At 38.2% G+C, this 24,304-nt stretch overlaps 2 protein-coding genes across 4 annotated transcripts in view; both read right to left on the bottom strand.

The window, feature by feature from the left end:
• Nucleotides 1–16,035, bottom strand: part of LOC119731842 (6-phosphogluconate dehydrogenase, decarboxylating-like) — a 26,335-nt gene extending 10,300 nt beyond the window's left edge. The window contains exons 1-6 of one of the 2 annotated variants that reach the window (XM_038205121.1): nt 15,772–16,035; nt 4,275–4,556; nt 3,935–3,968; nt 3,523–3,564; nt 2,598–2,777; nt 1,707–1,772 (exon numbers count right to left, since the gene is read on the bottom strand). In XM_038205121.1, coding sequence (XP_038061049.1) covers nt 1,707–1,772; nt 2,598–2,777; nt 3,523–3,564; nt 3,935–3,968; nt 4,275–4,423 — 471 coding nt within the window. In that variant the 5' untranslated portion in view covers nt 4,424–4,556; nt 15,772–16,035. The remainder of the gene's footprint in view (nt 1–1,706; nt 1,773–2,597; nt 2,778–3,522; nt 3,565–3,934; nt 3,969–4,274; nt 4,557–15,771) is intronic. The other variant, XM_038205122.1, reaches the window with a different exon arrangement.
• Nucleotides 6,747–24,304, bottom strand: part of LOC119731844 — a 32,553-nt gene continuing 14,995 nt past the window's right edge. The window contains exons 4-6 of one of the 2 annotated variants that reach the window (XR_005271492.1): nt 23,687–24,298; nt 20,843–22,655; nt 6,747–6,757 (exon numbers count right to left, since the gene is read on the bottom strand). Coding sequence is in view for 1 of the 2 variants with exons in the window: in XM_038205124.1 (XP_038061052.1) it covers nt 22,351–22,655; nt 23,687–24,298 (917 nt within the window). In the remaining variant the exon portion in view is untranslated. Of the gene's footprint in view, nt 6,758–20,370; nt 22,656–23,686; nt 24,299–24,304 lie in introns of those variants that run through there. The other variant, XM_038205124.1, reaches the window with a different exon arrangement.

Here is a 24,304-nt window from a genome sequence, read left to right on the forward strand (position 1 = left end):
ACTAAGTATAATCTATTCTACCAGTTCCTCATGCCAATATATAAAATAAAGTACCGATTATGAGAACGCTAACTCCACCTCAATCAATGAGATGTCACTATGCCAATGTACAATGCAAGTACATTGACCTTCACCAGGAGGTATTTTATCGGCCTTGGTTTGACTGTCAACAGGATTAAAAGTTATGTACGGATTTTCATGAAATTTGTTTTGGGGGTGGTCTTTGGTACAAGCAAAGACCCATTAGATGTTGGACGTAATCCAGATGAATATTTTAAACATTCTTCATGTACAAATATGCCATGGACTATGAAACTGGGGCACCCCTTCCCGGCCTCCCCCGAAAAAACAAAAACCAATAATGGACCTGTCCGTTTCTGGGTCATGTACCATACACACAGTGCAAGTGACAGGCAGTGTACATGTATGTTAAACTCATTATATACTGGGACACTGGTCCCTAGAAAAGACACCCTGTGGCTTGCAAGCCCCTGTTTTACGACCCTAATGTAAACAGTGACCCTATGGAAATGGCACAACTCTGCTACATGCACTTGATAATTTAGCCTTGGTCAAGGCGCTAATTGTTTTTTATCCGGCCGTAGCGAGGTAATGCATGCAGTCATAATGTCTATGCGCTATGCATGCAGTACAGTGCATTAAAAATACTGCGCGAACAGCGACCTCACGCGGCCACTATTTTTATGCAAATCAGTTGGACCCAATATAGCGCCTTGGTTCAGTTGTCCATGTGAGGTTTTGGGGGTGGAGCTCATTATGTTAATAGCCTTAGCTGACCTTAAATGTCGTTTTCTTATTGGTCGATCGTTGCGGGGAAACTTGCTTAGTAAAACGTGGCACCGTACATAATCCATACATGTACACGTACACGTTATGTGTCTCTGCACACGGCACCAATGCACAAAAACTGTGGTTCCTGTCACGTCCGCAAAAGGCGAATAGCTAGCTGCAAACAATTTGATGACGTCCGGATTTACCAAGGTGTGATTGGACACTCCACATATTAGCCCCGCCTACACTTATCTGTATTCGCATACGAGGTCGTGCGCTAGAAATCCAGCGCAAAATAAAGAAAAACATAAGCTTTTGCCGACGATTGAACCAAGGCGCGATATAGGGTCCAACTAATTTGCATAGAAATGGTGGCCGCATGAGGTCGCTGTTCGCGCTGTATTTTTAATGCACTGCATAATGCATGGCCCTAGCGAGGATATCGTTTACGCGCCACAGCCGGGATGAATAACATTTAGCGCCTTGACCAAGGCTATTGATAATTCTGTATTCAACAAGTGAACGATATTAATACAGAGTGTTTCTGTCCTTTCATTTAGAACATGATTGAACATTTTAAAAGTTCCTTGTGTTGGATGTACTAACAATATGCCGGGGAATTGTTCAGCCTTGGTGGAGGTTGCGTTCTCCGAATGCTTTCTTGTTACCAGACGCATTCTTGTCTTGGCATGATGGCAAAATAGTTGCTAGTCCCTACTGTCCACTTTGTACCTCACTCACTCACCGACTCACGTATTTGCTTGTGTGTCGGGCAGTGCTATCATACAGGATTACCTCGCAATGCCAACGAATAGGCTAAATCTGGTCCCATGTGTACTCGATGTATTAATGAAAATGGGCATAACTTTAAAAAATAAACATAAATTGATCTAAGAAATCAAAATCCGACTTACATTGGAGTCTGTGTATTCTGAGTTGCCGCCATCAATAATGATGTCACCTTTCTCCAGGAGGGGAACCTGTGAGAATGTAACGTCAGTAAATGAAAACCTTTACAACCAAAAACATACTTGAACTTAAATTTGACCTTATAGAACCGAGTGCTAACCTTATGAAGGAATAGTGAAAAAGCCATCTTTTCGTCACTCGACATCACATTACTTGTGATTCTGTGTTGTTGACGTGTGATTACACTTGTGACTTTACTTATGATTGACTTGCGATTGCCCTATGATCGACTTGTCACTGACTTGCGATCGACATGAAATTGACTTGCGATTGACTTGAGATTGATTTGGAATTGACTTGGGGTTGACTTGGGATTGTCTTGGGATTGACTTGTGATTGACTTGTGATTGACTTGAGATTGACTTGTGACTGACTTGGGATTGACTTGTGATTGACTTGTGACTGACTTGGGATTGACTTGGGATTGACTTGTGATTGACTTGGGATTGACTTGTGATTGACTTGTGATTGACTTGTGAGTGACTTGGGATTGACTTGTATTTGATTAGCAATTGACTTGTGATTGACTTGTGATTGACCTGTGATTGACTTGTGATTGACTTGTGACTGACTTGTCACTGACTTGCGATTGACTTGTGAATGACTTGGGATTGACTTTACTAACGATTTGGCTTGTGATTGGTTTGCGACTTGAAATGATTGACTTGTATTTGATTAGTAATTGACTTATATGATTGAACAGGTGATCTGACATGCGATTGACTGGTCATCAACTTGAATACACTTAGACTGTCTCTCACAGTCTTTAATTCGAAAGAATGTGTCTGTTTAAAAGAGTTACAGTGGAAACTCTCTTCGGAGAAACATTGACTCACGAGTTTGTCGATGAAAGCATCGACCGCCGATCCAGCTTTGACCAGCATCATGACCCTGCGAGGCTTCTTAAGCTTGGACACCATCTCCTCCATCGACATCGCGCCGACGACCTTGGTCCCCTTGGCCTCCTTGTTCAGGAAATCGGTCACTTTGGATGTGGTGCGGTTGAAGGCACAGACCTACACATGAAAAATACACAAACAAATGTACACTATATGTAATAAGATTGGTGAAACGAGAAAAAGTATCAAAAGGTTAGAGAATGTCAAACAAGTTTACCAATGTGATGGAATGATTTGGTATAGCGAAGCTCCCAAAGATCCTGTTCGACCAAAGATTTTGCACAAGGTACATGTATGTATATATGGGTTTCAGCTTAATTTGACTTACTGAGCATGCAAAGAAATTGCTATATATGTGTACATGTAGGATTGCCTGAAGTCTCGTAATTTGTTTTTCTGAATTCAACAGGATTAACCCTAACCAAACTCAACCCATCAAAGTTCAACAGCAAGTTTTGTTTAAATCTGTTGGGATAGGTACAGTACTCCTAAACTGATGGTCTTTTACACTGGGGTTGGCATACGGAAACTAAGTCCAACAGTGTGTGTGTACAATTTCCCATGTGGGCAATGGTGGGTGTTGAAATCTGTATGGTTCCTATATAGTAAATTAGGCTGGGGAGTTAGGGTTAAAGGGCTCTGGCCATGAGCTAAAAATAGTTTAAAAGTTACCTTTTACATACTCAATGTGTATTCAGCCAAATTTTGAGATCTTCAGAAATTTTGGATTTTTTTTGGTTAAATTCCTGAAGTTCTGGTAAAGGTCTGAAGGTTCTTCATGAACAGATTGCACAAAGTACACTATACACTTCAGATAAACTAAAATGTCCCCAAAACAAGCGGAAAATGGACACAACCTTACCACAAATCCATGATCGTTCATGTTCAGAATCAGGTTCTGGCCCTGGTGGGAAAAAATGACAAAAAGCAATCAATGTAAAGTTGAACACAAATGTAAAGTTGAACAAAATTGTGCCCAAATAGATGAAGAAAAAAATGAATCATACGTCCAAATCAATAATAATAATGATTTGGAGGGGGGGGGGTATTTTTTTCCTGTCAAAAACAAGAAAAAGGCGTGACCCAGGACATCTCCTATACCTTTCAAATTTTGTCAAAGATACTGAAAATGTGCTCAAATTCATAAAAAAGGACATTCAGTTTGAAACATTTTGATTGGGTTCATTCTCACCAGAACCACCTTTGAAAGACATAAACATTCAGGACTGAAAGCAAAACTATTTCACAAAGTAACAAGAAATGCGGACACTTACCATAACGGCCAAGCCAATGAGTGCAATATCGGCCCTGAAAAGAGTAGAAGAAAATAAAAAGTCTTAACAAAGTTGTAAACGAGTCCAACATCACATAATTACTAGACGTTTTAGGTAAATTATTTCTCCGGATGATAATGCAAGTATGTATTCAGTGGTATTGGTCGTCAGTTATCTGGATGATCCGAACACTGACATGACTGACGTCCTCCAACTACGTGTACATTTTTTGTGACGGACTGTTGTACTGTTGTACGAAAAGAACATTGCGTGCTTTCTTCAAAGGGTGACAAAAACACAAAATGCAGCTTGTGGTTGAATACAGAACCTCTAGACTTACCTTTCTCCATCATACTCTGTCTGTTTCGCCGCTTCTTCAACGGGGAGTTTCCCATTGGGCTTTTCGTCTCTGGGTTGGTCGTGCGGTTTTTTGTCATGCATCGCAGGGATATCTTTCCCATGGCAACTGCCCATTGTGCCTTTACCCATTGTTTTGTTAGATGCAGGAGCTCGACAATAATTGAATATGTTTTCTAATCAGGCTAACAGATCTGGTTTTCAGGGAAGCCGGCTGCACGCACACCGCTGAATGTATAGTTAACTGATCAAATGTTCACATAGCCTTCAGCATTTGATAGTAAAAGAAAGGTGCACGTTTATAATCATTGAAAAGTTACAGAATACATACATGATGTATTTATAATATTTGCTTAACAACTATGCATTATTCCAATAATGTTTTATCTCACTGTATTGAATTTCATTGTATTTGTAATGTATTGTATAATTATACATGTTTGTAGTGATTATTTATTGTATGCAGGGCCCCAATGGAAACCAGTTTTAAACTGTTTGGGCATACCCTGGGCAAAGAAATGGAATAAATGAATAAATGTACATGTATGTGATTTATCTCTCGTAGGACTTATTCCAAACCAATAATGTGACCAAGTCTCAAAAATTTAGTTTCAAATGCTACATGTTTTGTTCACTTTAGTCATGTTAGTTTTCCTAAATGGAACCAGTACATCAGGTACATACATGTACATGTTCACACAGATTTGAAGTCAGTGTTATTATTTAAGTCAAGTTTCCAATAGAAAATTTTTGTTTCTTTCATCCTTGATCCACTTCTGTTAAAATCAGCTGAAAAAACTTGTTTCATCTGCCAAATTCCAACGCTGTGCACTTTTACAAATATTTTTGTAAATATTTTTGAAAATGAGTTAAGGACAACAAATTATGTATGATGAGCAACTACAAATCACTGTGTACCGTAATTTTCGGAATATAAGCCGCGCGGCGTATAAGCCGCAGCACGCAAAAATCTGCAAATTAAGATTTGAAGTCGGCGTATAAGCCGCACCGGCGTATAAGCCGCACCGACGGCAGCGGTTATAATTTTCTAAGGCCTCCAAATTCTAGCCAAAATGCTCTGAACCAGTTCCATTTACACTACAGAAGCTATAAAAAGGGCCACAAAAGTTGTATCAAATCATTTACAATCGATACTCTCACAAACAAATGTGGAAATTGATGATGAGAAATAAACACCGGGAATTGCTGCCGGCTGCCCCGTCCGGTACCCGGCCGTAAAAGTTAATACATCGCCCGGCGCGGCAGCCTGCGCCGGCCTAGCCTATGACAACATTTTCCTGCAGCACGTGAGAGAGTATGCAACCCACCGTGATTTTCCCCCATTGCGTGTGTTGTCTGACAAGAGCGCTACGTACAAATCTTGCTTTGTGGCAACAGATGCTGATTTGTTTTGTCCTAAAAATATACAGGTCCGTTTTTATCTCAAAACTTATCAAATTTTTGTGATTACTAACAAGCAGTATTCAAGTTTCGATCATAAGTTTCTTCGAAAATAGTCAAAATGATGCGGCCATTTTCATGGACGAATCCATTAAATTTGTAAGGGGTGATGTAGTCCCTGTTTTGAGGTTTACATCGTTTCTTGAATACATTTCAAGTACAAAAATTATATTGTGACGTTGAACAACTGATTATCGAATAAAGTAATTGGATGCATGGAGTTGGGGAGAGGTACATGAACCGGAGCATGTGGTTATAAAACACTTTTTTTTAGAAATCAAATAATTATGTTTTCATCCATCGTGTACTATCGGTACGTGTACACTGTCATGACTGTACATGTACATACTGTACAGATAACGTATCCATCAATTGCTGGAAAGGTTGAACAAAATTCGTATGCATTTTCATACGCATTCCAATTCACATGCAAGCTATGTTTAGCGGGCTATAAATGCCAGTAATTTGTTTTAAAAAGGTCAGGTAGGCCTACGGTATTTTTGGTAAATGTGGAAATTAAATGCCTAAGGAGCAATGACTGATACACCAAAGATAGGCCCAAAAAAAAGAAAGAAAGATGCTTTAGGGCTCCCCCCCCCCCCAAAGTCTGCGGTTTCTGGTATGCGCGCGCGTCGCCGTAGCCATGCGCGTCGGCAAAATGAAAAAGTGTTTTTTTCAATGAAAGATGATGTCTCAAAACCACCAAACTCACTGGTTTGACTGGAATCCTGCTGCTGCACAATTTTAACGTGTTTTTAGATTGGGTTATGGTCGAGAATTTGCTTTATGTGGCCTCTCTGGACTCCCATGTATATTTGCACTAAGTTTAGTCGGGCACCAAATTTGCAGTCATCAGCCGACATTTGAAGCAAAAAAATCAGGTAAAAAAAAAAAAAATGCCGCGTCACCGCACCACTTTTTGGGCAAGCTCCATACCAGAAACCGGAGTTGTTTTTTTGGGAGGGGGGGCCTTAAGTAGTTCCAATAAACTGACCTTACATGTACCTAAACAAATGGGTGAAGGCCCTAATTTACATTCAGGGTCGGCAGTTGAATTTGTTAAAAGAAATAACAAACATGTTTTATTTCTGGGTTTTTTTTGGGGGGGGGGGGAGAAATGCAAATTGTAAATTGTACATGTGCAAATTGTAAATTGTACAATAAAGTACTTGTGAACAACTTCTGGTACCCTCTTAAGTAATTTGCCCACTTTTCTGTTTTCCTACAATATGTATGTACATGTAATATGTACCCAAAAAAATTCAGAGAAAAAAAACCCACTCCTACAGGCCAGTACATGTACAATGTACATGTTTACGGACCTTTCCAGTGTTCCCTAAGTTTTATAGAAAGTTGCGGCTGAATTCCAAATTTTTTTTTAACGAAACATTTGCGCAGTGGATTTTGATATTCAAAATTAATGAGAAATGAGACATCTCTAGAACTGTTGATAATCTGTGGGTGAAGTAGGCTACTCACACAAAACCGGACAAAACGTTCACTCAGACAAACATTGAACTGTTTGAGGAAAAAATTGCCTCCATCAGATTTCCAGAGGGTATACCGATGTATACATGTAAAATGATAGAGAAAAGTTCTACCGGTACATCATGGTAAAATATACCGCCGACATCGCCTCAAGAAAATGTGTTGAGGTGATGCTTGTGGGCAATGGCTTTGTATCACTTGGATAGCCATGAGCAACCTTTTATGTACTGGTATTCATTGTTACCATGGTTACTAACTAGATTAAAATAACAAAGAGCACCCTACATGTACATGTAGGCCTATGAGATGCTGGCAACAGTCTACTGCTTTGCACATCACTTACAGGGATCAAGGCTACAGGTAGTTTTCCTACCATTCAAAACAGTGAATATTGTTTTTAGCAGACTTCAGAGAAGGCACTTTGAAGTACTTATAAATTCAACTTTTTTAACTCCACAGCAATAGTTGGCTGGATAATTAATAGTACTTATTCAACTTTGTAAACTCCAAATACAATAGTTGGCCGGAGCATTTGTTGCTGTTCTCATGGCCGCGGATAAATTTGCGTACGACCTGTAAGCTTGAGTAGGTCTTTCAAAACGATCTTAAATACTCTGCAAGGCCAGGATTTACATGCTGGATTGTCCTCATTCATGCACACAGTACACTGACAGGTAACTGGGAAGTTACACAAATAACAAGGAAATGCCATGCCACACAACTGTTCCCACTTGTAAAAGAAAATTGCTGTCACTCATTATGGCACTCAATGGGAGTACAAATCAAAAAAATCCACTGCGGTCTGAAATTAAGTTGCATGCTATACCGGTAGGCCTATATTCTGTAAAATGTGGTGCCCTAATTCTGTTTTGGAATCTAAGGCAGATTAAGGCCAAAAAAAAAAGGGGGGGGGGGGGGGGGAGGTTTCCTGTAACCCAACAAACGCTATACGTCACCCAACCAACGTTGGATGGACATTGAATTTAGGTTGTTAATATCGCGACGCTATTTCGACATTAATCCAACATTGGATTCATGTCGAAATATGTACGTTGGATCAAGGTCACTAAACCGACGTTGGATAGACATTGAAGTTACATGTAGGTTGTTAATATCGCGACGCTATTTCGACATTTATTCACCCACTGGGTAAACACTTTAGGTGTACGTATTTGTCAACAGTGGATTTTTATTTTTATTATAAATTTGAAAATTTTATTCAAAATTTTTTTTTTTTTTTTTTCAGTTGGGAAGAAAAAAAAACAATATAAAGCCTGAAATACATCAATTAATGCAACTTCGCCTTCTTAATATAAACATACATGTACATGTACATATCGTACCGGTATGTCTACACAATTTTGAGAATACATGTAGTACATACATGTATGTACGTGTTAAAATGGCAATGTCCACAATCTGGCAATAGTTATTTTAGAGAGAATATTGCAGCATTGAAATTCTACTCTAGTCTGAGTTCTCTTGCTATTTCGTCATCATTTGGTATTGTTTGGTTTCCAAAAAAGTACACAATGTAGACTTTACTGTATGGGGGGGGGAGACACCTTTTTACTAATTTTTTTCGACACTGTTTATGGTTCAAGGTTAAAATAGAAATCTCTCCCATTGAAACTACTACATGGTTGTCATGGACCTGAGCAGAGACTGGTACCATAATTAAAAGCACAAAATGTCCACAAATTGTACAGCATGACCAAGCAGGGTGCATTTGTATTTTTTGTATGATGATCATTGTCTCTCTGTGTCTATGGAAACTTATCAACAAGCTCCGTTAACAAAATAAAATAAAGGGAAGGGGGGGGGGGGGACTTTTACAGTCAGCTGCAAAAGTGCATTGAACTTTTTCGGGGGGGGGGGGGGCACTGGAGGGGTTGGGCATAGACGTATGCATCCTGTGCATCCCATGGCCATATATATTTTGTGTTTGAAAAAGGTTTACTGCATAAGAAGGTTGCTTCAAAATATGAAATGAACAAAACCTTCTTAAGTTGTACATTATGCATGGAAAATGATAACGTGTACAGTTAAATTCAATTTCCAGATGTTTGTATGTATCTCCCTTTTTGTTTGTTCACATGATTTTGCAATTTTTCCTTATTAATTATGGATGAATTCTGTCAAAGTCTTTTCCATTTTCCGTCAAATTGAAAATCAGTGTCTGCACGAAAATAAAGTGCCTGCCTCAAGATTGCCAGGAATGCTAAACACTTAAGACATGGCCGCTTCTACTTTTTTTCTTTCCTTTTTTTGATCATTTTTCCTTTCATTTGTACATTATAGGAGGTTCTGGAGAATCAGGCAGAAGATAGTCAACCTGCCGAACATACATGAACATAACTTTATAATATTGGATGGCTTTGAGGGGGATACAAGAATAATTGCACGGGCAATGACAATATTGCACGAGTTGAAACCAGTGCAATCTTGTCATTTCATGTAGCAAGTCGCGTGAAATACAATTCAAAACACTGTCTTCGTTCTCCTTTCGTCAAACTATTTGAAGCTGCCAGTGAAAATGCCTGGATGAGGGCGCGCCGGACAATATCAAAATGATTGCTGTCGTCCGGGTACGTTTTGCAAAGGCATACAATACGCTGATTTATTTTTACCGCTGAAAGCCTCATATTTATGTTTCATCTAGAGGTGCATGATCAATATTATAGTTCCTTCCTCTAAGTGCAGTCAACCACAGCGCAGTGCCTTGAGGATAAGGCAAAGATCAAGATTAATTTTGAGTTCTAACGGTGCTGCCCTGGGCATTTTTGCAATTAGACTGCTTGGCTATGAGCTCAAAAACTGCATATGAGAATCAGATGTTAGGCCTATGCCATTTTAAATTAAAATTTAAGTTGACTGTTGACACAAGTATTAAACGAAATCCCTGCAGTATTTTGAAATACAAAAATATTAACAACAAAATACTCAAGCCTACATACATGTACCAGTAGGTCTATGCAATTTTTTTGGGCGTATTACCGGTATATAAATTACAAGTATTGCAATGCCTTTGTGTAAGTCATGCTGGGAATTATTTAGTTATTTTCTACTTTGAGTTTATTTCAGTTATTAGTCTTTGTTATTGTCCACAGGATGCAATTTTTTGTTCATTTTTTATATTTATTTTTCAATTTTTAGAAGTGATTTCAATTACCATGATCAACAGTGGCCTTGCCTTTAAATTTAACTTTTTCTTTTAATCTCCACACCAGGCCTACATACATTTAATATAAATAAACCCTGACTCCATCTGGTATTCAAATGTATGTAATTTAGTAGAATTGGAAATTTGGAATTTTAAATTGTGTTCTCAGTCTTTTCTAAAGTGTTTTTTTTTACTGTAGAGGCTATGCATCAATTCAAGGTTGAGATAATTTTTCATGTCTGTAAAAACTGGAAACTAAATTGAAGAAAACTCTTTGTTAAGATGGATGAGTTGCTCTTTGCAAAACCACCCAAAAATAATCACATTTACTTCATGTTAGTAAAAACTTCCTTACCCACTAATTGAAAAAATGCAATGTTTCTTTCATATTTTGCCAGTAAGACAGACACTTGATTTAAAAGTAAAGCAGACAAGAAATAACCTATTGAGACAGTTTCAGTTTCAAACCTTAAGTACCACTTGTAATAGTTTTGTAATTATACAAAATTGGTATCAACTTACATACATGGTTTGTACATGTATGTAGTTCAAATGACAGAATTTTTGTTGCTGCACATGTTCCGGTATATTCTATGTACAGTTTAACATGGTTAAAAGCTAACTTCAGATATGTGCATACATGTACATGGGTATGATACACACACATGCCCTAGATGTATTAAAAAAGATTGGTACTTGGGTGTTTACATAAATGTGGAGGCCAGTGTGTGACATTAGGGTCAAATTTTCAAAATAACCAAATTAAATTCAGCTTCACATGGTTTTGCAGTCTAGGGTCTATATTTTGTCAAAAACAAAACCATTTTTCTGTAACATGACCCTTTTTAGAGTAGCAACATGATAAACTAGCATATGGGACACAAATTTCACCTGTAACAGTGACACCAAATTGTTAATTTCTTTTAGAGCTCTCACCAGGTTATTACAAGTTCAGGTATGGTAAAGGCATGTTGCTTTTTAAGCAATTATTTGCAACACATATAAGTTAGAAATTTTTTTTAACACTATCCTTGTTCAACATTTGTTGAAAATCAAATATCAAGTTTTAGGAAATTTGACATATTATGATGATTACAAAAATGTAGCTCTCACTTGACATAAAATTATATTATTTTAAGACAAACACTCACTTGTTCTCTAAAAGCAAGTTTGACAGCCAAAACTGCAACTATGAAGAGCAATGAAGATTTACAAACACCACTAGAAAGCATGTTATTGTAAGTAAAGCCTGGTGTTAACCAACATTTCACCTGTAACTCTGACACCAAATAGTCACTGTTACAGAGTGACAATCCTACAACTAACTAATAATAATAGTCCTAAATGGTATCAAACCATTTAAACCTTTCTATTTAGTGATAAGCTTGATGGTTTCTACATCAGATACTTGTTTCTGAGACTGGAAGTTTAGTTTGTTATAATAATCATTTCACCTGTAATGCTGACACTGACACCCAAAACACTTTTATCACTTTTCTTCACTGTAGTTCTACTTTAACCTGTCCTATGCCAAAGTTTTCATTGTATTAAAAAACTTAGTCATTATTTTAGCTAAAAACTCAATCATCAATCAAACAGGTGCTTTTGCTTCATTGTTTCAGCTGAAAAGAGGTATTTCACCTGTAACGGAGTCAGTGTTGACACCAAACCTTTATTGCCTCTTATTTCAAGTTCTAAGAGAAGGATTCAAAATGTAATGACATCTATATTCCAAGCCAACATCCAGGATATATATTTTTAGTTAAACTTGTTGACAAATACAGTTTGACAAATTCAGAGTGCAGCTGCAAAGTATCACACTGTAACGTTTTTTGATGACACCAAATTGATCTGCCAATATTTAAAATTGGTATATTTCTTGTACTTCTTTGAATTTCACTTTTGGTCTTCTTTAGTCTCTTTATTTAATAACAGACTTCAATAATCACTTAAAATTTAGAATAGTTGACAGTTTCTACAAATATTATAATCAATGGTAAAGTTCACTCTGTAACAGGATTTGCTGACACCAAATGTTACAGAGTGATGGTATTTTTAGCGGGCATGTCAAAATGATACAAAGTTGCCGATGCACGAACTTTGTGTTTAATATTAAGTTTTGGGTTATCATCAATCATTTAGAATTAAAAAGGACCAAATTTATCAATTGAAAGAATGAATACTGTGCACCATTGGACAAGCTGTCAAAATGTCACGCAATTTTACCTAAAAATGTCATAAGTCTGGCTAATTTTTGATCAAAATTATACAAATGCATTGCGGTGATTTAATTTTTTTTTATTTCAGTGGGTACATAGTGATATGGGCAATAAAGTAAAAACACAAATATTAGCAAGTTGGTTATTTTAACATGGAAATGGCCCTTGAAAGGAAAGAACATGTGCATTATACCACTAGCCTCCACATTTATGTAAACACCCACTTGCGCATGGTTCTAGTAAGGACTTTAACTTTCACATTCAGCAATGTACCGGTAGACCAACAAAAAAAGTCTCCCGTTTCTGGTCTGGGCAGGCGTCGCTGTAGCCATGCGCATCGGAAAAATTAAGAAGGTTTTTTTGATACAAGACGGTGTCTCAAAACTGCCAAATACTAGTTTGACTGGAATTCTGTTGCTGCATAATTTTATCATATTTTAAGATGGGATTACGATTGAGTATTTAGCTTTATTTGTCCTTTCTGGGCTTCCATAATATAATTTGCGTCTGGAAGCCAGACTGAGGGAGCGATGGTCGTGTATCTGGAACCTGAAAACGCTTTTCAATTAAAGTGCGATATGTACATGAGCAGACTAATTGACCAGCCTGGCAGCTCATGCCTGGTCTAACGTTACTACATGTACCGTGTTCTCTGATTTTTGTCTTGACTATCCAAATTTCCCATCAGTTGAGATGGGTGCAGAATTCTCAAGCCTTATGGCTTCACTGAGGTCACCTCAAGCTCCACTCTGAAGGAATTTTTTTGACAGTTTTAAGGGGATCGAAGCGTCATTTGCAACATCAGCCAACATTTGAAGAAGAAAAAAAAGTAGGGAAAAAAGAAGTAGGGGGAAAAAAAAAAAACCTGTGACTGTCGCTGCATCACTTTTGGGGCAAACTCCATACCAGAAACCGGAGACTTTTTTTGGGGGGCCTAATAATTAGTAATGATACATGTACGGTAGGCCTTAACACAAATGTAGCCCTACGAAAACAATTTTTTTCACACATCTGTGTGCACTGGCATGATCTGGGGCAGACTGGGACCGTGAGTGCATAAAAATGTGCAAAATTACTACTGACGTTTTTTTACTCACCATTCAGCTAATTAATGCCCACACAACACATACATCAAAATGCTTAAGTTGCAAGCATGTCACCTGCAAAATTTGAGACCTTAACTCCAATTTTAAGGCAAGTTTTTGACAGTTCAAAAACCATCCACGTTATTCTCCATGCTTTAGAAATGGTGGTGTGTTTCCCAAGGTATTCTGGGTAGGTGTAGGAAGAGCCTTGCAGCTTACTTGTTTTTTAATCGATGGCCAAATGAACATAGCGCCCTCTGTTAAAAAATGAAACATTCTGCATTCACTCAGATCAACAAGAGGGCGCTGTTTTATCTACACGATGAAAATGTTTTAGCTGAGGAGTCTTTTTGCACAATGCATTGCAGTACACATCAACGTGATGTTTCGCGTTTGGATTTCGATAACTCCCTGCAAAATTAGAATTAAACGCTGAATTTTTGGTGATGCAATGCTCACAACAGCAACTTTGCAGGGCAGAAGTTTCGGGGATTATTGAAGAAACTGTAGTGAGTAAGAAGCTTGCACATTTGATTCACACTGGTTTTATTATGCAGCACAAACTTTTGCACAATATGGATGCCTTAAGTTTTGGGACTCTCATACACAGTATTTAGAGTCCCAAATTTTCGGACTAGATCTGGGGATAACAGAAGGCGGATGCTTTGCTACATGTAAGTGCTTGCATTTGTGCTTAAAGGATTTGCTGGTACATGTACGTATTGTGTATGTAGCGTGCTCCAGGAGCACTATACACGTTCACCCTCTATACATGCTATACCGGTACATATACACGTTCACCACTCTATCAACTCAAATTTCCCTATAGGCCTACTATAGTCATGATAGTATGCATGGTATGGGTTCATGTACATGTAATTCAAGGCAAAATGGACACGGCTGAAAAGAATCTTCACAAAGTTCTACAAGCATCACAATTAGTTTAATTAAAGGGGAAAAAAAACACCTTTCGTTTGAGTGATGTGCCAGTGAGATTGTTACTCACATTACAGTTTATCTCCCCATTATTTGTGTATTAACTTAAAACGACTGAAACTATTGTCTCTTTCAATTTCATATGGCCTATGTGTTATAAATGTAACTGTGCACAAAATGTTCACAAAATGTACTTGTTTTTTATCCTTTAGTTAGCGTCCTAGGCTATGTAGGCCTAATAACTGTTATTTTTCGGCAATTGTGAAGTGTAGGGCCCGGTTCCTATAAGGGGACAAAATCCACTTTAAAATTATTGGACCTACCAAACCAGTTGGCGACATTCTCAACAAACAGGTATGTCATAGATATTGGGCAGTATTTTGATCTTTTGAGGGACATTTGAGGGTAAAATGACGATGACAGCACGGCGACCCGAAAATAAAGATGGCGATCACCGCGCGATGTACCTTGAGCACGCATACTCCTAGAACTATGAGGCTCCACGTAGTGGAGCCTCATAGTTCTAGGAGTAGAGCACGCACGGCACCAACCGCAGGAAAATCATGATTTCTACCCCAAGAATCTGTTCAAAATTGCAAAACGGGTGTCATTAGATTTAAAAAAAGTCTGCTTTTGATTGTGAAGGTGATTTTTGAGCAATAAAATTTAAAAACATTTTTGACTCTAATTTGATCAAACTGTCAAAATAAAACAGGGGCCCTACACTTCACGATCGCCTATTTTTCTGTAATTAACATGGAGGAAAAGGATTCTTCCCCCCATTTTAATTCAGGGTTGTTTCTGTTGTGTTGGTGAAGCTGGAAAAATATGCTAACCCAGGTATGCCAAGTATAACATTAACAATAACACTTAACAGCGCAAAACCATGGAAGGAAAACGCAAAACTTGTCCCCAGTACTACATCATCATCACGCATGCAGGCCTACAGAACATGGTTTCGTCTATCATAAACAAACCCGGAAATAAAGGCACACGCTAGCTTAATGGCAAACCAGATGCATTACGACTTCCTTGAAAACCAAACCCAAAATTTATGAGTCCAGCAAAAACGTTACCCCCGAACTTCACGTTGAACTAGGCTACCCCAAAAGAAATTCTTAATCTTACTCTGCCATGTTGTTGCTGCTGCTGATGACTGCGTTGTGTGGATGTTGTGGCAACGTCAACAGTGGGTTACTAAACACAGATGGTCACCTCTCTTTATCTTTGCAAAGTGCGGTGAAGATGACTTTGTGCGCTTCTCAACGACAACGACCCCCTGTAATCGTTCAGCAAGTGCACCGGTGCCTATCGGTACATGCACTAGGTGTGACCATTTTCCGCCGAGTCACCCTGGATCGACTGATCACGATCTACGTACAGTTTTCGCAGTACAGTTCGCGCACAGACGTACCAGCTGGTTGTTGCGATACTAGTGTGGATGATGAAGGGCGACCTCTATGTTCACCAGGTTTCCATTTAGCAGGGGAAAAAAGTGCTTCAAACTACAAAAGTTTAAACCAGACTGAGACAAGCAAAATTGTGATTGATTTTAGCTGCTTTGCATCATCACATACTCCTGGGGTTTTGTGATTGACTTGGAATATTTCAATCATTGGCCCAGTGATGTAGCTATAGCGCCTTGCAGCATGAATATTAAATAAATAGTGGATACCCTTAAAGTTTGGACACCACGGAACAAATGCATTTCTCGAACTTATAATTATAGATCAGACCATAGAGCAATGATCAGACTAGGCTGGTGGACTATATGGGAGGGGCAGGAACAACTAGATCCAATACAAAATTGAAAAGCATACCAAATTGACCTGTCCCAAAATGAAAAATTTATTATTCAACTCACAATTTAAACTCATTGAAGTACATGTTTTGCATAATTCATGTTTGTGGCCGCCTACATGTATTTGGACTAAAGGGCCCCATTCAGAGTTGTAATGACTCGAGTCAATGACTTGGCTCGAGTCGGACTCAACTCGAGTCACAATTTTTGGTGACTCGACTCGACTCGAGTCCCTAAGGGTAAATGACACGACTCAAGTCACTGCGAGCAAATGACTCGACTCGACTCGACTCCCTTATCAGAAGACTCGACTCAACTCGAGCGAAGGCTAGTAAGACTCGAGTCCCAAAAATAAAAGCACAACTTTGCGAAAAGTATTTGCAATGACTTAATTACGGTACAAAATTTATGCTCACTTCGCTTTGCAAAACAGTATGGAAAAACAGTTTGGCGAATCCAATATTTTGTATGCTTGGCAAGTTTAAATTTACAATGATGATACATTGTGGGCCACAAATTCAACTTTGCTGCATTAAAGTACTGTACAAAACAGACGAGGCAAAGCATACCAGTTCCATTCGCATTTTTGGCACATACATAATTTGGCTTAAGACAGAATCATGACATAATTTTCCTGTTTTGAACAGGGCCCAAGTATCATGGCTCTGCTTATCGTTAACAAAAAAACCTGCTTAAACTGTAGTAGAAAATTCTGTGCTTACACTTAGCGTATTTCACAGGTTATAGCAAGGAATTTTGGCATATGCAAAGCATGACATCCCATAACTAATAAGCCTTCTGCACTTACTGCTAGCAAGTGCGCAATTTCAGCAGCACCATGAAATTGGGCCTTGCTTTTACACACACGTTTGATGAGTATTTACATAATTATGTAAAATCAGTAAAACATTTCAAGAAAATGTTAATGAATTATCAAGTGTTAAACTTCTAAAAAAAAAAATCTTAACAGATACGTTTTCCAAATTGATAGGATATGATTTTTTTTCCAATTTATATGCACACACCAGGCAACCAAGGAATGTATATTGGTGTTTTTTTTTTTCTCTTCTTTTGTTTTTGTTTGTTTGTTTGTTTGTTTGGGGTTTTTTTTGGGGGGGGGGGGGTAATCACAAGACAAATTGGAATTGTGGGGAGGGGGGGGGGTTGACAATAAAAAGAAAGAAAACTTGGTGCTATTAACGAGGTTCAAAATTCGGGGGGGGGGGGGGGGGAGGGGAATTAATTTCCTACATTGCCCCTGCCCACCATCGAGCCTCATTAATTAAAAATACAAGTTTCTTACTTTCCATATCAAAATGTACAAATATTCCAAAATACAACGAAAGAATTTTTAGGAGTCCAAAATATTTACATTTGTCATGAGTATTTAGTACATTTGATTTTTGTTAATTACATATGCATCAAAAGACCAACAATCATCTTGGTCATCACTATGTACAAAATTGAAAAAATAATTTCACTTTACATAATTTGTGTGTCTCAAAAATAATATACTTCTGGCAAAGGTGTGTCCCTTAACCAGAACTGTACACTTGCTTTCGAAATGCTGGAAAAAACCATTGAAGGCACTATGTTGAAAAAAAAAATGAGAAATTGCTGCAGACTTCAGCAAGTTCAGTGGAGCACCAATTAAGTGCAGAATCTAAAATTTAAGCTAGTTTGCTATTGCTTTTATGTTGTGCCTGTTATGATTTTTTCCCCATCAAATTTCTTTTTCACAATTTCCCTATAAAAAAAACATGGAATGTTCTTCCGCTTTCATTGAAAGAAGTTAATGCCCCAAATCCTTCAAATCACCACACCCAATACACAGAAATAGTTGAGACAAATGCACATAAAACACACAATTACATACCCCAAAAATACATTTCAAATAAATTTCAAGCCACAATCCCAGCCAAAATAGTTGGGACACTTCCTGAGCCTCCCACGGTCACCCACTCCCCCGGTCCCCCGGTCAATGTTGTTCTCTCCAGCTGATGGAGAACACACCGCACAATAAGAGACAACATTGAACGGGGGCCGGGAGGATGGGGCCCAGCGAGATTTGGCCAGGAATGTAGATAAATATGAATTTTTTTCTTTTAGCAAGTACATGTACACGTATCAATTTGTTCACACTTTACAAACCATTTCTCTAAAATATTGCTTATTAACTATAATTTGGCTTAGGATTACATTGCCCCCCTTTTTTTTATTAGGAACCTTCCTAATCACCTCATTTGTTTTGATCTTTTGTTTATATAAAATATCATTGGGAGAGTTATACTTTCATGTACACAAAGAAACCAAGTCTAAAACCAGCAATATACAAGCATCTGATGCTTTTAAAACAGACAATAAAGTCACATTTTCCTTTACAAGGTCACAATTTCAGTCACTTCAAAGAAAGCCTGGAGGAAATGGGAGCCATCGATTTCATTTTAAAATAGGTTTTGCACTTTTACAAGTAAAAGTAAATCAACAATCAGAAACTTAGGTTGGTAAACCGGGTTTGACCCTGTAACTAATTCCGTTTACTACTAGTCACAGATTCCATTATTACTATGTAGCGAATCACTGATGTTGGATAATCGCAATTTGAGAATACTTATAAGACGTGCATCTCAATTACTAACTATGTCTACCGATCCTTGCCTATGAATAAGCTTACTGGGGGGGGGGGGGGGGAGGGGAACAAGTAGGTTATTGGAGCAGCTAAATGGCTATAACCGACCGACCATTGTTAATAATCTTTACATATAGGAGAAAACATTTCCTCGATTAACCTCATCACTAATTGGCAATATTGAAAATCTTCCATTGATCGCCTGATCAGGCCCTTAAAATGGACTACATTTACCTAACCTGGACTCGGTGCTCAGCACATCTTGCACCATTTATCACTTTCTACAAATGTAAATGAGTTGTTCAACACATACGTTTTACTTGTTCACTGGGCAGCATTAAGTCAGACAGTTTTAAACTTTAATATTATTGTTAAATATATACATGTATTGTACATGTGCCGTTATTTAACAGAAAAAAAATGCAAATATGTGACCTGCTGTGGCAAAATGATAATGCCTCCCAAAAATATTGTTTTGAGTAATCGGCGCCTGAAGTCGGATAACCGTGAAAAAATCATGTTAACATCTATTTTTTTGGTATTGTGTGGTTTTGATTAGCCAAGGTAACACAGATTCACACTGTGCATTTTTGTTGGGGAAAACAACACCCCAAGAAATGGAAAACTGAAGAATGTTTTTCACTGCCGTTGGCAGCACAATGCACTTTTTTTTTCAAAGCTGTTATTCTTGAAAAGAGGTTGCCTATGTTCAACGAGGCACTGTTGGAAGTTTCTGCAATGTATCTTTGGATTAAATTAAGCCATACTAAAACAAATTTGGTATCACTGGAAAGCTCATGATTTGCACTTTAACATGTTGTATAACTTGACAAGACAAACAGACAAAGGTTAGGGGTTAAATCTCATTAAGATACGGCATGTCACATATATGCTCTTCAAAGAAACTAGTAAACGCAAGAAAGTCAATATGCAACTCAAGAATATTTACAGATGCCGATATGCCACAAATACATGTATATCAATAAAAAGCCTGAAACACTACTAAAAAAACCCTGAAACTACATGTACCCTTAATCTCTTTTAAAAATGTGTTTTCTGGATGTTTCAGACCAAATCCAGCACTATTGATTTGTCACATTTTTTGAAAAAAAAAACCACCCTGACATGCCTGAATTCAGGTTAAACCTGAAAAGTGGCATATATCTGCAGGTGAGTTAACAAACAAATCCACTTTGGGCATGTGGGGAGGACAAGGCATAATTATTATGAAGTCAATCTCATCACCATTTCAGTTTGTGTCTTAAAGACCATTTCAATGGTATTTAAAAATATGTAAAAACAAATAAGTTACAAATGTAACTACAATGTATGCTACTTTTATTTCAGGCTATTTTAGTTAATTGCAGTTTCTGAGTATATACAAATGGGACATACATATTATGTACACATCACTCTTTATACTTGATAAGATGTAAACAACATAAAAATGAAAAAAAAAAAACAATCTTAATTTTTAGCTACATTGTACATGTAGTCTCAGGTATGTTCCTCTCACAAACATAAAGAGGACTAGTTTATTTTTTTACAACATTCTCAAGAAAATTGTTCCATATATAGGCTACTATGCCAATATTCTTGTGTGTTATCAACGGGTGAACATTTTTAATCCAGAAAGTGGAAATTCCTCATAAACACAATAAACAAGTGAAAAAGTCATTCAGATAAGCTTTGAACGAACACAGAAACTAAACTTAAGTACGGTACTTCAGATGCTCAAAAACACTCATACATTTTGTACATGTACTTACATGTACATGTGTTGTTCACAAATATTCCCAACCATTTTCATGTCAATGAAACCTTGAACGTTTTGAACCCTTATCATGCTGCTCAGCTATCGTAAGACTGATGTTTCATGCCTCTCATACACAATAAGGCTCACATGTACTTTATAAGGCAGGTACATGTAGCCTTTGTTCAGTGGTGGCTGAATGTTTGAGCATTTGGCTAAATGTAAGCATTTCAAGCGAGCCACGAAGGTTTTGCTAAATGTTTTAAATGTTGTATCATTAAGTCAAGGTACCGTACTGCATCTATCAAGCTTGCATATATCGAACAGCATGTACATCAAGTTGATTTGCCGCCAAACAGTTTTGCTGGGCAGTTTTGTTACTCTTTCAAAATGAAACACTTTTGCAGGAATCAAATTGCTCAATCTCCGCCCACGGACAAAATATTGATATTAAGCACTGTGTCATGTGGCAGTGGTGGCTGTACGAATAAATGAGTTGATGAATACAACACAGAAGCGGATGAATACAACTCATACATGTTTGTCCGGCGCCTCGTTTGTCTGATGTCAGATTTATGAGGCGTCGGACCTATGAGGCGTTGGCACTATGAGGCGGAATTCATAAGTCTGAGGCCTCATAAATCCGACACCTCATAATTCTGAAATTTCATAAATCCGACACCTCATCATTCCAAAATTTCAGACTTATGAGACTTCGGACTTATGAGGCTTTGGACTTACGACACGGCCCCTCAGTTGTACACAAGTACAACTACCGAGTACAAGTACAATAACACTGTCACTGCACTTGACTTGACTCGTGCTGCATTTGAACTGAAGTGATGCACTGGTAGATGTACATGTACTTCAATTTTTTCCCACACTAACCAGCGCCTTCAACAGTTCCTGCACGATGCCTGTGCTTTGCACAGCTTTTGCCAAGTTAAAAATGCCAGCCAGTTTTAACGGTTCCTCGTTACAGTATTTCTTGAGGAGGGAGTCTCTACCACACTCTCAGCTGTCCCCATGGCTGTGCACACTGCACTGCAAAGGACATGCATGGATACCACATTCCAGCACTGAACGCCGGCTCTTTAATAAACTTCTCAAGGCACAACAAATCAGTTTTACAAGTCCCAAGTAACCTGGAAACCATCTCAATTCGATTCTGCACCAATTTTCTATCACAGAGATGTTCATTGGAAGCTGAATGGTTTAAGAAAAGGGTACAAAAAACACCAAAACTGTAACTTCTTCTCATTGTCTTCTCTCCACAGGTTTCTTCAGGCTTGCGAGCTACAGTGCCTAGGGCGCTTTTGGGGAATCCTTGGTTTCATTACCAGAAATGATTAATAATAATAATAATAATAATAATAATAGTGTTGTCGAGTCCATCACAAATCGTCACCAGCTAGCTAGTCCATCATAAGTCCATGTGAAAAAAAGTGTTCCCTTGTCACTACATCCATGTTACTTGTGCCTAACTTACGGACTCAGCTACAGCACTCCAACCTTGTGATGAGGTTAAGAACCTGCACTGCTGGTAACATTGAATTTTTCCCGGAACATCCTGGAGACATGTTTGTTACCACTTGCATCTAATGCAGAAAGCAACCTGTAGATGGACGGGTTGTCCTCTTTTCCGATGAAGTCATTGATGATGACGTGCCTGATCTGCTCCTGTATTCCCTCATGCCTGTGGTCGTACTTCGTTACCTCATATTTTGTTTTGCTCAAGCCAAGCTTGGCAAAGAAGTCTGTGTGGTTTGTGACATTGATATTGTCCTTGACAAAGTCAGCGTGCCATTCGTTACAGTGGGATGTTGTTCCTACGAGCAAACGGAACAAACATATGACTAATTGTACTGTGAATATACCAAATATTAAAAAATTTAATCATTCACCATATATTTGAATACCACTATCTACAGTTCAAATATTAGAAAACATGCAAGCAGTCTCAAAGAGATGATGATTGTAAAATGACCTTCTTTTATGTTGTCTTCGAAATGACAGCATGCTGGAAAGAATAATATCACAGGGAGTTTAGTGCCATTCCTATCTTTAAACCAAGTATGCTTTTCGACAGTAATTTGGTCAGTTATTACTTTTTGGATGTTTACAAATAATTTTTTTTACTCTACCTTTAACTGCAGCACTAGTCATGTGGTTTTATTGCCACACCTTTCTCACATTTTGAAGTATACTTGACCTCAATGACTTGCATAACTTTAAAGCTTTCATGAGGTATATAAGCTCAAATGTCATCTTTAAAATTGATTTGAAATGCCCTCTGGGATGGAATGCTTTATAAAAGACTAATTCACAATGATACCCTTCCGCATTAAATCACTGGACACTGTTTTGTCATTCAAGAAGCAGCTTAAAACACACTTGCTTATTATTTAATTTTTGGTATCCTCCATAAATCATTAGTGGTGGTGGTTGTTTAGCCCTATGATCTAGATGGAACGGCACTTTAGAAATCCTGTTTAATAATAATTCAATTTGGAAAAAAACATTTACCCCCAGTTTGTTGAGCTTGTTAAAATGTTATTGAACGATAAATCCAACAAGATGTTGCCAGCAGGCCTTCTGTATTGGTTACATTTGAAAACAAATTTCACTTTAGGCTGTGCAGTATCACTTCCGTTTAACTTACAAAGAACGTTATAAAGAGAATAAACAACAGAGCTACATGTAATTTTGTGACAACACATTTTGGGTGGCATTTCAATAGATGCGCGTCCATTTTTCACTTAGAGTGGTTGCCAGTCAGTTTCAGGTATAAACAATTAAGACACTGTCATTTTGACTTACTGAAATATTAAGTCTATGTCCTTCTTCACTATGTACTTACCACACTGGCCTTCTGATTTCTCAAATGCACTGCAGGAAGGTGAAGTTGGTGGACTTTCCCTGTATGGTGCAGTAGGTGCCTCGTGTAGTGAAGTGCTGCCTGGCGGGGTGTTTTGCAAGGACTCAACATTGTTTCCAATGTGACCAGAAATGCTCGTCACCGTGTCACTTGCCACAGTGTCCCCAGGCTGTGTGCTGGTGGCCAGCAAGGGCTGGGTACTTGGCGTGCCTTCACTGACATTGTAATCCCTCTTCAGCAACGGTTTGGTGTTCACCTTCAAACTTTTGGGTGGCTCGCTAGCTGGGCTCTTTTTTGGTGTGGCAACATCACTCCCTGTGGCAACGGTGACACCAGCTTCTTTGCCAGTGCCGGTTGGGGGGTTGTGGACATCCACTTCACAGTCGTTTAGGGCAGCCATGGATTCCTTGGCAAGATTGTATTCATTGTGTGGGACAGAAAAGTGCGTGAAAACTAAAGGGCCTCCGCTGTAAGATGCATTCAGTTGCTCTTGAGAAGAAACAGCAGAACAAAACACAGGGGTACTACCACTGGAGTCTATCAAAAACTTTTCCGTAGAAACCTTCCCGTTGGATTTGTTATAATGAATTCCATCTACAA

The sequence above is a fragment of the Patiria miniata genome, unplaced genomic scaffold (genome assembly GCF_015706575.1).
Source record: "Patiria miniata isolate m_02_andy unplaced genomic scaffold, ASM1570657v1 HiC_scaffold_24, whole genome shotgun sequence".
Classification (NCBI taxonomy): Eukaryota; Metazoa; Echinodermata; class Asteroidea; order Valvatida; family Asterinidae; genus Patiria; species Patiria miniata.